This window comes from Canis lupus, chromosome 26 (assembly GCF_011100685.1).
Source record: "Canis lupus familiaris isolate Mischka breed German Shepherd chromosome 26, alternate assembly UU_Cfam_GSD_1.0, whole genome shotgun sequence".
Lineage (NCBI taxonomy): Eukaryota > Metazoa > Chordata > Mammalia > Carnivora > Canidae > Canis > Canis lupus.
This window is the reverse complement of record NC_049247.1, coordinates 9,317,565-9,332,796: the sequence shown is the minus strand read 5'-3', so window position 1 is coordinate 9,332,796 and position 15,232 is coordinate 9,317,565. Positions and strand designations below refer to the sequence as shown.

Genomic DNA, 15,232 nt, shown 5'->3' with positions numbered 1-15,232 from the left:
CTGCATAAATTAAGTAACTAATTTATAATGAATAAGTATTTATAGTTCGCCTTTGACTTTTGATGAGCCTGTGCATTGACTTGTGATACCCAGCATTACATAAGGTATTCGGATGCGCCTTTTTTTTTTTTTTTTTAAAGATTTATTCATTTATTTGAGAGAAAAAGAGAAGGGAGGGGCAAAAGGAAAGAGAAACTCAAGCAGATTCTGTATTGAGGGCAGAGCCCAACACAGGACTCCCATCTTACAACCCTAAGATCCTGACCTGAGCCAAAACCAAGAGTTGGACACTCAACCGAGTATGCTACTCAGGTGCCCCTTAGATGTTTTTATAAGAAGAAAACCTGGGGAAAAGATACGCTCATCAGTTGTGATTGTTTAAGATCCTCTTCAAAAAGAATGATTGTTGAAGTTTTCATTGTTAAATTTGAAAAAAGTGTTTGCTAAATTAATTTACCAGGTTATTGATCTTTTTATTTTATACTAACATACAATCCCCCCATCTCAATCAAGAATTTCTTTTTGAGCTGAGGAGTAGCTCACTTCAGACACCATCAAAATCTTTATAGTAGAGAGATGTTTCTTCATCTTTAAAATGAAAATGTTGTGGGGTGTCCAGTCAGTTAAGTTCCCGACTCTGGGTGGGTCCATGATCTCAGGGTCATGAGATCAATCCCTGCATCAGGCTTCATGCAGAGTCTGCTTAGGATTCTCTTTCTGTCTCCCGTTGCCCCTCCCTACCCTCAAATTAATAAATCAGCCTTTAAATAAAGTGAGAATGTTGTGTGATTTAGTATTCTAGATTTGTGTGATTAAACAGCCTTCATGGAAAAAAAACACATACTGATCTTAAAGGGAAATCTTTTAATGTGGGCAAATGCCAAAGGGTGTCCTTTTTCACTGTCTAGGTAGAGAGCTGTTAATTGCTATCATTTTATTGAGAAACTATAGAAAGTAGAATGATTTATATTAAAAAGATACTTCTAAATAAATAAATAAAAAGATACTTCTCAGTGCCCAATAATACCTAAAACTTTCACTTCTTAAATCATTAAACTTTCCTCAATATTTGTCATTTTGTGGATGTTAATAATTAAAATTCTTAATTTTTTTTTAAACAAGTATGGTATTCTCTTGCCTTTGAATATGGAGCCTGCTGAAAGAGCCGTAGCTTCAATAATTTAAATTTATGGGGGGATCCCTGGGTGGCTCAGCGGTTTGGCGCCTGCCTTTGGCCCAGGGCTTGATCCTGGAGTCCCAGGATCGAGTCCCACGTCGGGCTCCCTGCATGGAGCCTGCTTCTCCCTCTGCCTGTGTTTCTGCCTCTTTCTCTCTCTCTCTTTCTGTCTCTCATGAATAAATAATCTTTAAAAATTTTTTAAATTTTATCTAACTTTAGGATTAATCATCTTCTTTGGGCCTAAAAAAGTTCAGGTGGAAAAAAGTTTTTTTTAGTGCCATTTTGAATGAGGTTAATTATTAAGGTGTTTCTATATTACTACCTGGTTTGATACTTTAATGAATGGTTAAAACAGTGCAATGTTATGCTATGTTAAAAAAAAAAGATAACTGCAGTGAAAGCAAACACATGACTCTTATGTGAGAGGCACTTTAACTTCAGGCAGCACTGTCATTTCCATAGACAGAAGTTACACTCTCTGAGGAACCCTTAATCTAATGTTATAGAGCCATTTCCTGGAAGGTAGAGCAGGCACATTGCAGAGAACAGCAGCTCTAAACATGTGCTGTGCTAAGAAGGTGCAAAATGATGAGATAATTGCTTTGTCCATAATTCAGATTTGGTGATTATCAAGATTTTGTCATATTTACTTGAGGAGTGCTTTGTTCCTTTGCTGAAGTATTTAAAGTAAATCCCAGACATCATGCCATTTTATTTCTGCATACTTAGTGTGTATCTCTTTGAGTATGGACATTTTTCTTAGATAGCCAGAGGTCTATTATCACACTTTATAAAATAGTAATCCCTTTTTATCTAATAATCACCATAAGCATATAACCTTGATTGAGTCACGAATATATTTTTATAGGGGCACCTAGGTGGCTTATTCATTTGGATGTCCCTGCCTTCGCCCAGCTCATGATCTGGGGTCCTAAGATCAAATCCAATGTCTGGCTTGCTGCTTGGGGGGAATAGGGGTTCTTGCTTCTTCCTCTCCCTCTGCTCTTCCCTCGCTTGTTGTGCTCTCTCGTACTTTAAAATAAATAAATAAAATCTGTTTTTTGAAAAAAGAATATATTTTTTACAGTTGGTTTTTTTGGAATATATATCAAAGTAATAAGATCAGTACATTATTACATTTAATTATATATCTATAATTCCCCTGCTGCTTTTTCCTCTGTTATTTATTACTTTGTGGCAGAAACCAGTTAGGTAGGAATGTCCCATATTCTAGATTGTTTCTTTACTTCTTGTGATATCATTGATTACATTCAGGTTTAATTTGGGAGGAGGGAGAAATGTAAGAATAAAATAATACATGATTGTGAGTGCTTTATATTGGATCATTCAGGAGGTGTACGATATCTGGTCCTACTTTGAGTATTGGTAAAATTAAGAGCTCAGGTGGTGATAGCTCAATTTCCCCCCAACCCCCCTCCACCCCCGATGTAAAGTTTTCTGTCACTCTTCCATATAATTTGTTAGGGCTCTGGTTCTCAAATTTTAGTGTGTATCAAAATCACTTGGCCATTTTGTTAAAAAACACAGATTGCCCCGTCTAGCCTGAGAGTTTCCAATTCAGTAGGTTTTAGGTATATATGCAATTTATAAAACCAGTTCCTTAGTAAAGCTGATGGTCTGCGATCATACTTTGAAAATCATTGCAATTAGGAGTTCAAAAACTGTGATTTCTGAATTCCTGGCATTTTTCTGTTTATTAGCTAGAATAATCCTATAAGGGACTGTTCTTTTCAACTAGGGCCATATATATAGTTATCTTGAAATAACTGGTACAGGAAAGTTAGGATAAATGCTTAAATTTAAGTGCTTAAAATTGCCTTAAGTATCAGTTTTCAGTGAAGAGTTGATGTCTTTGACACTTTTCAGTAGTGTTCTAATGAATTTGTTTTGAAGGATGTGATTCTCATCCCCTTCTTTTTTAAGTATTATGAATGTATGGATTTTCATATGCGATTATATATTCATTGTGTTTTAGTCAGTTACTCTCTTTGCTGCTCCTATTGTCCCATCTTTTATCACTCCCAGTCATTTCAAGTTGGTTGAAAGGACTGTGTCCTTTTACTACTCGCTTGTTTTCTTTTCTTTTTTTTTAAGATTTTATTCATTTATTAGAGCACACAGGAGGGGCAGAAGAGAGGAAGAAGCAGACTCCTCACTGAGCTGGGAGCCTGACATGGGGTTCAATCCCAGGACCCTGGGGTCATGACCCGAGCCGAAATCAGACGCTTAACAAACTGAACCACCCAGGCACCCCCTACTAATTTGTCTTTGATAGCTTCCTTAGTTTCTGTTGTAAATAAGATGTCTCAGGCTAATGTTTTTCTAAACTCAGACCTAAATCCACATTACTTCAAGGAACCCTGATTCTTTTGGGGGGAAATAGTATTTACAAACCATTTTCAGGTCATTAAATATACTGTTAAGTTACTGGATCTTGGCTTCTTCAGGGCACAAAATTAGGAAATTCACACTGATATATCCAATCAAGTTAACATTACAAGATTTTTACAGTGACTTTTTGCTTGCATCTCTTTTTCTTTTCCATTGAAAACCTTGTAAAAATAGTAACTCGGATAAATAATACAGTTACTATTTATCCTTTAAAAAAATATTTTATTTATTTATTAGAGAGAGAGAAAAAGAGGTGCAGAGGGAGAGAATCTCAAGCCGACTTCCTGCTCAATGCAGAGCCCAACTAGGGGCTCAGTCTCACTACCCAGAGTTCATGACCTGAGCTGAAACCAGGAGTCTGATGCATAACTGACTAAGCTACCCAGACGTCCCTGTATTATCTTTTAACAAATTACCACAGAGCTTCGCTGCCTAAAACAACAAATACAAATTATTTCACAGTTTCTGGGGGTCAGAAATTCAGGAATGGCTTAACTGGGTGGTTCTGCCTCAGTCTCTTATGAAGTTGCAGCCAGGATGTTGGTTAGAACTGTAGTATCTGAAGGGTGGTTAAATGGGGCTGGAGGATCTGCCTCCAGATTCAGAGCTATTGACAAGATAGTGCTGGTCATAACATGGCATCTGGCTTCTCCATCTAAATGGAAGCTGCAATGTGTTTTACAATATAACCTTGGAAGCGATATAGCTTCTACAATGTGCTATAGATCACACAAAACAAACCTGGTATAGTGGGAGGGGACTATACAACCATGTAGATACCAGGAGACAGGATCATAGGGACCGAACTTAGAGGTGGGCTTATTTACATTTTGCTATAATGTATATAAAGTATTTTTTAAATGTTTGTCTAATTGTTATACTACAGAATAAAATTTAGTATTTATTTGCAGTACTAGTTTTCCTTAGTATCTGTTTCATTTAGAATTCTTTAAGTGCCAGTTTTCAGAGTGAGAAGTTTTTAATATCCTTGTTATTTCCAAAATACTGTCTTCTGTAGTTACTAGGTTAGGTTGGTGATTTGATATATAGGTAGACTAGTCTGATTGGATTTGTTTTCATTTGTTATGGGTAGCTTTTTTATTGTGTTAATTGTATTTTTAACTGCAAAATATTTATAAAATTTCAACGTGGAAATTACATAAAGGGGCCATTCAGAGAAGTCTTACTTCCAACCCAGTCTCTTCCACTTGTATGTTACCTCATCACTTCCATCCTAGTCAGTGGATCATCCCTTTTATCATCAGCAGATGATCATTTTAAATTATTTTCTGGGGGTACCTGGGTGGCTCACTGGTTGAGCATCTGTCTGCCTTTGACTCAGGTTGTGCTTCTAGGGTCCTGGGATTGAGTCCTGCATTAGGCTCTCTGCGGGGAACCTGTTTCTCCCTCTGCCTATGTCTCTGCCTCTCCCCTCTGTGTATCTTATGAATAAATAAATTATTTAAAAAATAATTTTCTGGGGCAGCTCAGCGGTTTAGTGCTGCTTTCAGCTCAGGGCCTGATCCTGGAGACCCGGGATCAAGTCCCACGTCGGGCTCCCTGCATGGAGCCTGCTTCTCCCTCTGCCTGTGTCTCTGCCTCCCTCCCTCTCTCCCTCTCTCTCTCTCTCTCTCTCTCTGTGTCTCTCATGAATAAATAAATAAAATCTTTAAAAAGTAATAATTTTCTGTTTATCCTTATAATGATTATTTTTGTGAATATTCATTTTTTTTACAAATATACAATATATTTTAAAAATAGCATTTTTGAGATAAGAATTCACATGTCATAAAATTCATCCCACTGACGTGTACAGTTCAGTGGTTTTTAATGTATCAGAGTTGTCCAGTCATTACCATGATCCATTTTAAAATATTTTTGGGACACCTGGCTGACTCATTTGGTAGAGCATGCAACTCTTGATCTTTAGATTGTGAGTTTGAGCCCCATATTGGATATGAAGTTTACTTCTTTAAAAAAGGTTAGGGGGTTCAAACAACTGGGTGGTTCAGTGGTTGAGCATCTGCCTTCGGCTCGGGGCGTGATCCTGGAGTCCTGGGATCGAGTTCCGTATCGGGCTCCCCACAGGGAGCCTGCTTCTCCCTCTGCCTGTGTCTCTGCCTCTCTCTCTGTGTCTCTCATGAATGAATAAATAAAATCTTAAAACCCACAATATTTTTATCACTCTAATAAGAAATCCTATATATCTTTGTGGCACCTGGGTGGTTCATCTGGTTAAGTGTCAGACTTTTCATACTGGCTTAGGTCATGATCTCAGCATTGTGAGATTGAGCCTTGCATCAGCCTCTGTGCTGGGCTTGGAGCCTGCTTAAGATTTTCTCTCTCTGCTACTCCCTGCCTTTGTGTGCACACACTTGTGTGTATACTGTCTCTCAACAGAAAAGAAAAGGGAAAACGGAGCAGCCCGGGTGGCTCAGCGGTTTAGCGCCGCCTTCAGTCCAGGGCATGATCCTGGAGACCTGGGATCGAGTCCCACATCGGATTCCCTGCATGGAGCCTGCTTCTCCCTCTGCCTGTATCTCTGTCTCTCTGTGTCTCTCATGAATAAATAAATAAAATCTTTGGGGGGGACAAAAGGGAAAAGAAAAAGAAAAAAATCTTGCCCCTTCCCATGCATATACACTCTTTACACCTTAGGCATACTAATCTGCTTTCTTTCTCTATAGATTTACCTTTTCTGGCTATTTTATAAGTGAAATCATGCTGTATGTAGTCTTTGCAACTTGCTTCTTTCACATAGTATAATGTTTTCAAGATTCATCCATATTGGAGCATTTATTAGTATTTCTTTCATTTTTGTGGATGCATAATACTCCATTATATGGGCATACCACATTTATCCATTTATTAGTTGATGCCTCGTTGAGTTGTTCCCCCTTTATGATTGTTAATGAAACATGCTGTGAACATTTGTGTACGAGTTTTTGTGTGGACTTGCATTTTCATTTCTCTTGGAGTGAAATTACTATATCGAAATTGCCACACTGTTTTTCAAGTAGCTATACCATTTTATATTTCTACCAGTAGTGTACAGGGGTCCCAATTTCTCCACATTCTTGTCAGTACTTGCTATTGTCTTTTTGGTTATATCTGTCTCACTGTTTAATAAATTAGTATCTCATTATGGTTTTGATTTGTATTTCCCTAAAAACTGATGGTGTTGAGCATCTCTCTGTGTGCTTATCAACTATTTGCATGTCTTCAGAGAAATGCCTATTCAAATATGTGACCTAATTTATTTATGTAGTTTAAAGAGTGTACATAGCATGCATGCATGCAAGGTGGGGGAGGGGGAAAGAGAGAGGGTTAAAGGGGAAAGGGAGAGGGTTAAAGAGAGAATCTCAACCAGACGCCCCACCAAGCCCAGAACCTCAACATGGGACTCTATCTCACAGCCTGAGATCATAACAGAGTTGGACACCTGATGTAAGACAGCCAGACACCCTTGACATATTTTTAACTTGATTATTTGTCTTTTAATAATTGAATTGTAGGAGTTCTTTATATATTCCATATATAAATCCTTCATCAGATATAGGATTTACAAATACTTTCTTCCATTTGCAAAGGTATCTTTTTACTTGCTTCACAGTGTCCTTTGCAGCACAGAGTTTTTAATATTGATGGAAGTTCAATTTATTTTTGTTTTTATTGTTTTTAATATTTTTCCCACTTGTGTAGTAAAGAAATTCATATGGCTTTCCTTTCAGAATGTGTATAGTTCCTTTTTCTTTAACATTATTTAATCTCTGATCCATTTGGAAATTATCTTGCACACATTGTGTGATGAATCTAGTTAATCTTATTCCAAATGGCATCCAGAAATTTTAAAATTAGTTATTTTCTATAATTTGCGTACAGTAAAATGTATTCCTTTTAAGTGTATGTTTTGGTAAGTTTTAACAAGTGTATTTACTCTTGTTATTGCCTCATTAACCAAGATGTAGATTGTGCTTTGTGCCTCTTCTTTGTCAAACTCTAGTCACCTACCCCTGGCTTCAGGTAACCATTGATCTGCTTTTTCTTATTATACATTAGATTTGACATTTGACTTTTCTAGAATTTTTTATAAAGGAATCATATAGTATATGTTTTTTTTGTGTGTGTCTGGTTTAAAGCAGCATAATAATTTGAGAATATTTAATGGTGTCACCTGTATCAGTTTCTTTTTTATTGCTCAGTAGCATTCCATCTTTATGATTAAACTATAATTAAGTTTACGTGTTACAGGTTTGATGAGTATTTTGGTTATTTCCAGTTTTTGACTATTAATGAATATATATGCTATGAGAGCATTTGTGTACACGTGTTTGTTTCATTTCTCTTGGGTAAACACCTAGAGTGGGAGTTTTTGAGTTGTATGGTAAGTGCAGTTTTAAATTAATAAGAAACTGACAAATTGTTTTCCAAAGTGATTGTATCAGTTTACATTCCAACTGATCAACTACGTTTGAGAGTTATAAATACTCTGCATCCTTGTCAACACTTAGTATTACTTGTCTTTTTAATTTTGGCCAGTCTGTTGGGTGTGTTGTTATGCCTTATATGTACATTACCCTGATGATTATTGATCATGGGCATTTATTCATGCATTAATTAGCCATCAGTTTTCTTTTGTAAAGTGTTTATTCAAATCTTTTCCCTTTGTTTACATTAGGTGTCTTTTTCTACTATTAATTGTAACAGTTATTTTAATCTATTTTGGATATAAGTCTTTTTATCTGAAGTAGGTATTATGAATATTTTTCTCCCAGTCTTTGGCTTGCTCTTAATCAGGTTTTTATTTGAAGAGCTGGTGGTGGTAAATTTGATGAAGTCCTATTTAATCAGATTCTTCTCTTGTCACTCATTTCTTTGCCTGCTTTAGATTGTGAATATTTTTTTTTTAGATTGTGAATATTTTTATATTTACTTCTTGAAATTTAGTATAAGGTTTATCTTTTATGATCTGAAATTAATTTTTGTGTAGGGCATGAGGTTAATGTTGAGGTTCATTTTTTCCCATATATGTATGCACACACACATACAGTTTTCTCAGGACCAGCCTCTGTTTTATCTATTAAATTATCTTGGCATCTTAACAGAATTCAGTTGACCATACATATGTGGTCTGTTCCTGCCTGAACTGTTTTGTTGTATTGATCTGTGTCTGTATCCTCATGCTAGTACTTTACTGAATGCTGTTATTTATAATAAATTTTATTTTACTGATTTTTTTTAAGATCTTATTTATTCAAGAGAGACACAGAGAGAGAGAGAGAGAGAGAGAGGCAGAGACACAGGCAGAGGGAGAAGTAGGCTCCATGTAGGGAGCCCGACGTGGGACTTGATCCCGGGTCTCCAGGAGGACACCCTGGGCTGAAGGCAGCGCTAAACCGCCAAGCCACCAGGGCTGCCCTATTTTACTTATTTTTGAAGATTTTATTTTTTTAAGTAATCTCTACACCCAACATGGGACTCAAACTCACAACCCCAAGATCAAGAGTTGCATGCTGCTCCAGCTGAGCCAGCCAGGTGCCCTTACATTATCAAATAAATTTTAGAATCAGCTTGGGATTATATATTGTATCTGAAGATCAGTTTGGGGGGGAATTGTAACCCCTTGAATAATATTGAATTTTTCAATTCAGAAACATAGTATATCTTAAATCTTCAGTTTCACCAGTGTTTCCTAGTTTTTTCATTGTATAAGTTTTGCATATATTTTCTTAAATTTATCAGTATTCATATTTTTATGCTGTTCTTTCAGTATTTTAAAATTGTTTAACACTGTTTACCAAGTGTACAGATACACTCGATTTTTTAAAAACTGACTTGTGTCTTACCACTTTCCTAAACATACTGTTTCTAGTAGCTTCTTTTAGACTAAGAGTTTTCTGTGTACATCATCATAATCCAATCACTATATCTTTTTCTTCATTGCGCTGGCGAAGTCTTCTAAGTGATGTGACCCTTACATTGCTCCTGTTCTTAGGGTGAAGCATTATCTTAGAGTGTTAGGTACAGGCATACTTCCTTGTATTATACTCTGCAGATACTGCCCCCCCCCCCTTTTTTTTTTACAAAGCACAAGTTTGTGGCAGTCCAGTTTCAAGCAAGTCTTTTGGCACCAGTTTTCCAACAGCATTTGCTCAGCATTTGTCTCTGTCACATTTAATTATTTCAAACTTTTATGTTACTATATATGTGTGTGTGTGTATACACACACACATAGGTATATATGAAATCAGTGATTACAACTCACTGAAAGCTCAGATGATGGCTAGCCATCATCCAAAATCCACTTTTTATTTGATTGATGTATCTCTCTTAATGATGTCTCTCTTAAAGTTTTCCCTTTAGTTTTTTTTTTCCCCCTCTTTACATTTTACTTAAATCCAGCTTCTTTGTCCTGTGTTCTTTCCTACAATTTGAATTTCAGGGATTGCATCTCTGTGGTGTTGTTTAAAGTGACCCTCTGTTCTCTTTAATCCTTATAAACTGATAATAGGTATCTAGAGAGGCTTCATAAGATCAAGTTGTAGTTTTTTTAAACTTAATCTAATATGTTTTAGTGAAGTGTGTACTATCATTAGGAGTCACATAATATCATCTCTCTTTTTTATGATGGTAGGATAGCTTTATCCAGGATAATATTTCCTACTAGCTCTTCTCTGTTTTAGCAGCCACTGACCATCATTGTCTAGACCTAGATCCATCATTTCATTAAGGGTTACAAAATGGTGACATTCTCCTTCTGTCATCCTTTCTTCAATTATTAGGTGGGATATTTCTATAAAGAAAAACTTTACCTTGTCAAACTGGTTACTGTGAGGTATAGTTTGTGCAATTAAGATGCCATGATTTCAAGAAAGTTCTCAAAATAATGAGTTGATTTCCTACTAACCTCTAAAGGTTGACAGATGACAGGTTTTGTTGTTCTGTCAGTATGAACTCATGGTTTTTAACATTCAGTTTGCCGATTGGCATTTTTATTGGGATCACATTAAATTTATAAATTAAGGAAAAATTGCTATCTTCTTATTTGTCATCCTATGGGAGAATAATTAGGCTTTTCTGCTTCTTTAAAGCTATTACTGTATCCTTAGTGATTTTTTAAAAGTTTGTCTTAAAAGATTTTGTGTTTTTTCGGTTTTAAAAGATATTTTCTTTTCATGTTGTTACTGTAAACCAGGGTGTTTTCCACAGCATCATCTGAGTAGTAGCTTATGAAGTAAGTTTATGAAGCCTGTCTTTATGTTAATTTTGTATCCTGCTATATTATCAGTCAAGTAATAGGACTTCCTTCTCAAATGCAGTCATGGATTATATAAGGCCTATCTTTCCTGCATGATGCTAAGGCCTTTACACAAAACCACTTTGTCTTCTTGGTACAAATGCAATGTTTTTTGCAACCTGTGAGAAAAATTGTGTTGTGTTTAAGAATATGCCAAAGTTAAGAACTTAATTAACATAAAGAGAATTTCTTAGCCTTGGCACTGTTGACATTTTAGGACAGATATTTTTGGTTTATTTGTACCTAGACTTAACCCATTAGATACTAGCAGTATTTTCCCTTTTCTCAGTTGTGACAACCAAAATGTCTCCAGATATTGCCAAGTGTCCCATGAAAGACAAAATTGCTCTCAGTTGAAAACAACTGGACATAAGGAAATGGCTTAAACTATGGTCCATCTAAATTATAGTTTAATATTAAGGTAGATTCCATTTAAGGAAAAAAAAACACCATAAAACCCAAGTATATGTCTGTATAAATACATATGCATGTGTGCCAATATCTAGGAAATAATCTAGAATGCCACACACAGTGGTTGCTCTTAGTGAAAAAAATTGTATACAAATGGTGAGAGGGAGGGTTTTGTTTTGTATTGTTGAAATTTTTTTATGTTTTAAAATTGTATTCAAGCATATTCTGTGTGTATAACTAGGATTTTAATTTTAAAAATGATTGTACACTTGACTGGCTTTTTTAATTTTTTAAATATATGAGGGTTATAATCAAGTATCAGATAGTGAAAAGGTTAAGCTCAGTTAGTGAACTTAATTAGACAAAATTTCATTTGTTAAAAATGTTATAGGAGTTGGGGTGGCGTTTCTTTTATTTATTTATTTATTATTTATTTATTTATTTATTTATTTATTTAGGGGGTGGCTTTTCTTTACTAAAAGGAATTGCTTTTTCAATATGTGGACTCAAGATCAAATTCAGAAAAACATTACTGTATACATGTTTCTTCCATTTTCAAGTTTGCTCTTCTAAATAGATAAAACACTGTATAAGCTACTAGCTTTCCTAAATTTCAGCAATAGTCATTAAATTTTTAGCAAGAATATTCAAATATTTAAAAATAAATTCTGTCTCTAAATTAATAATTACTTGTAAATCAGTTCTGATGACTTCATGAACATGCCAAGTTAATACATTCTTTGTGCCTCCTACCTTGTTGAAAGCAGTGATTTATGATTCCTTCCCTCAAGTGGCTCTTAACATCACACCACATATCCATGACAGACAACATCAGTGCTAGAATAGACATGTGAGGAGAGGGTACACAGAGCATGCAGCTATAACTCTTTTGGGGGAACTAGGAAAGATATTACAGAAGAGATGACAGCTGAACTGAATTTTTTTTTAAAGTAATCTATATACCCAATGTGTGGGGCTCAAATTCATACCCCAAGAATGAGAATTGTATCCTCTACTGACCTGGCTAGCCAGATGCCCAAGTTGAGCTGAATTCTTTTTTTTTTTTTTTTTTTATTTATTTATGATAGTCACACACAGAGAGAGAGAGAGAGGCAGAGACACAGGCAGAGGGAGAAGCAGGCTCCATGCACCGGGAGCCCGACGTGGGATTCGATCCCAGGTCTCCAGGATCGCGCCCTGGGCCAAAGGCAGGCGCTAAACCGCTGCGCCACCCAGGGATCCCCTGAATTCTTAATTAGAATTTTAACACAGGAAGTACCACGAGACAGAAATCTCTGTGGAATAATAAAAGACATGTAGGGACCCCTGGGTGGTTCACTTGCTTGGGCATCTGCCTTTGGCTAAGGTCATGATCTCAGGTCCTGAGATCAAGCCTAGGGTGGGGCTCCCTGCTTAGCAAGGAGTCTGCTTTTCCCTCTCCTCCTGCGCCTTCCCCTGCTCACTCACTCTGTCTCAAATAAATAAAATCTTTTAAAAATTAATAAAAGACATAGAGTAAATTTTTAAAAGAACTATTAAGAAACGTGATACATGATAGCACATGATGCTATTTTTTTGAGAAAGAGCAAGAAATTGTGTAAGAATTCAGGGCTGGGAAATTAAGATAGAGTTAAGCTTAGTGTTGAGTCTGTTTTGACTTTTTTTCTTGTACTGTTGTTTTTCTTTGAATAACTCTAATACCCTTCTGTAGCAAGTGACATAATTAGGTTAACTCTAATACCCTTCTGTAGCAAGTGACATAATTAGGTGTATGAAACAGATGATCTGGACAGTAATATGAAGGAAACTTTTCATAGTGCTGTAAGAGTCTATTTACAGGGATTTTATCAAATCTGGGGATCATTAGAGAGAGTCTCTTTGAGGAAGTTGCTTTTAGACTGACACCTGAAGGATGAGTCAGAGTTGTCCAAGCCGAGAGTTGAGAGTCAGTATTTGAGGCTGAGGAATAATAGCATATATGCTAGGAAAATAGTCCAGAGTGGTTGAAGGTGGTGGTGGGAGTGGTATAACATGGTATTGAAGGGGCCGGCAGGAGGGTCACATCACGTAGAGTTTTGTGGACCATGTTCATGTGTTTGACTCTGAAGAGATGGTATTTTCTAATATTAAGTCCTCTTTTCTGCAGTACCAAATATGCCCCAACAGCGGCAAGAGCAGCATCATCAGAGCGCCATGATGCACCCTGCCTCAGCAGCAGGCCCGCCGATTGTGGCCACCCCACCAGCTTATTCCACACAGTACGTTGCCTATAGTCCTCAGCAGTTTCCAAATCAGCCTCTTGTTCAGCATGTGCCACATTATCAGTCTCAGGTAAGGCCGATATGACCTAACTCTTTTATTTTTGTTCCATTTAAATATAACTTTTAATTTTAACTTTAAATATGGTAAAAGACTTTTCCTCTATATTTTGTGTTCTGTGTTGTGGTGAGGTAGATAGCAAAGGATTTGAGGGCCTTTTTAGTATAAGAAGATTGCTGATCAGTGTAAGTATTTAAAGGAAATAGCCAAAAACAGTTTTAGGATTTTCAGAGTTGTTTCTGTAAACCTGGGAAGCATGGAGTTAAGACATCTGACTAAAGATTTGTTTGACTCTATTCTATATTTTAATGTATTTTCTTTATTTTTTGTTTGAACACAGCATCCTCATGTCTATAGTCCTGTAATACAGGGTAATGCTAGAATGATGGCACCGCCAGCACATGCCCAGCCTGGTTTAGTGTCTTCTTCAGCAACTCAGTACGGGGCTCATGAGCAGACACATGCGATGTATGGTAGGAAGCATTTTGTTTGTCTCTTTCAGTGTGTGTGACTAGTAATTTATTTTAAAGCTCTAAAAAGAAACCTTAAGAATAACTTAGTCTTTTATACCATTGAGGTTCAAGAATCTAAAGAAAAGATGAACCCATTTCTCTAAGTTGGCAAATCATTTTGACTTCTGTTCCTGAAATTTTTGTCTTCAAATGTCTCTCCTTTAACTGAAATGGAATGATTTGTGTAACAGTGTAATTTGTGGAGAAAGGCATCTTCCTCTTCTTCCTCACCAGTATTACAACCTTTTGGTAGGACCTGCCTATAAGGCATGCAAGAAAGTTTTGCCTTAGTGAAAGCACTCTCTAGCAAGAAAACATTCTGCTTCACTCCTTCCTCTGGCAATCATTGGCATTTATTTTTATTGCTGTTTGTTAAAATGAATGCTACTTTGTTTCTGCTTCATGCTGTATTTTAAGTGGTAGAAATTGCTTTAGACGGGAGTCACACTAATATAATCATAATAAACAGTGGTAAAATGAAAATGAGAACTATCCTATATAAAATAATTAAATAATACATAAAATAAAAATAGGCAAAAATCTCCATCTTAGTTTTGTGGCTGGAGAACTTTGTGCAGGTCAACTTAGCAGCTATCTAAAGTACTAAAATAATCCGGTTTTCAATGTTGAGAATTTAAAATAAGATTTCCACTTTTATCTTACAGTATGGAATCAGTGAGTTGACCTATATTATAGTTTTCAAAAAACAGCTTTAATTAGTGCTAGTTTTGCTAAAATGTAAGTTTTGTTTTGAACTTTCTGAGCATTCCTGTACTGTCATTTAGGTTTTCCCATTGAGATTTCAATTTTTTTTGGAGTGGGAGAAGAGAAATTTAATAAGATTATTCATACAAATGAAAAGTATGCCACTATGACAAAGAAATTATAATTACATGTAATAACGTGGACATTGCATTTTTTAAAATATTTTAAAACTTTTTTTAATGACTGCAGTTTATGACATTTTGTAGGTTCACAGGAATAGGATCTAGGCAGCAGCAGTAAACCTTGTCACCCATAACCCACTGTTTGTGCTTTCTTCCTGGAGGCATGCTCCTACTGCACACGTTTGCAATGATAGGAATGTTAGAAAATTAAAGG

General features: G+C 36.1%; 1 protein-coding gene across 8 annotated transcripts in view; it reads left to right on the top strand.

Moving 5' to 3' along the window:
- Nucleotides 1–15,232, top strand: part of ATXN2 (ataxin 2) — a 114,994-nt gene that overhangs the window by 87,020 nt on the left and 12,742 nt on the right. For all 8 annotated transcript variants that reach the window (XM_038575099.1, XM_038575093.1, XM_038575092.1 and 5 more), the window contains 2 exons: nucleotides 13,447–13,631; nucleotides 13,960–14,092. In XM_038575099.1, the coding sequence (XP_038431027.1) occupies nucleotides 13,447–13,631; nucleotides 13,960–14,092 (318 nt within the window). The remainder of the gene's footprint in view (nucleotides 1–13,446; nucleotides 13,632–13,959; nucleotides 14,093–15,232) is intronic.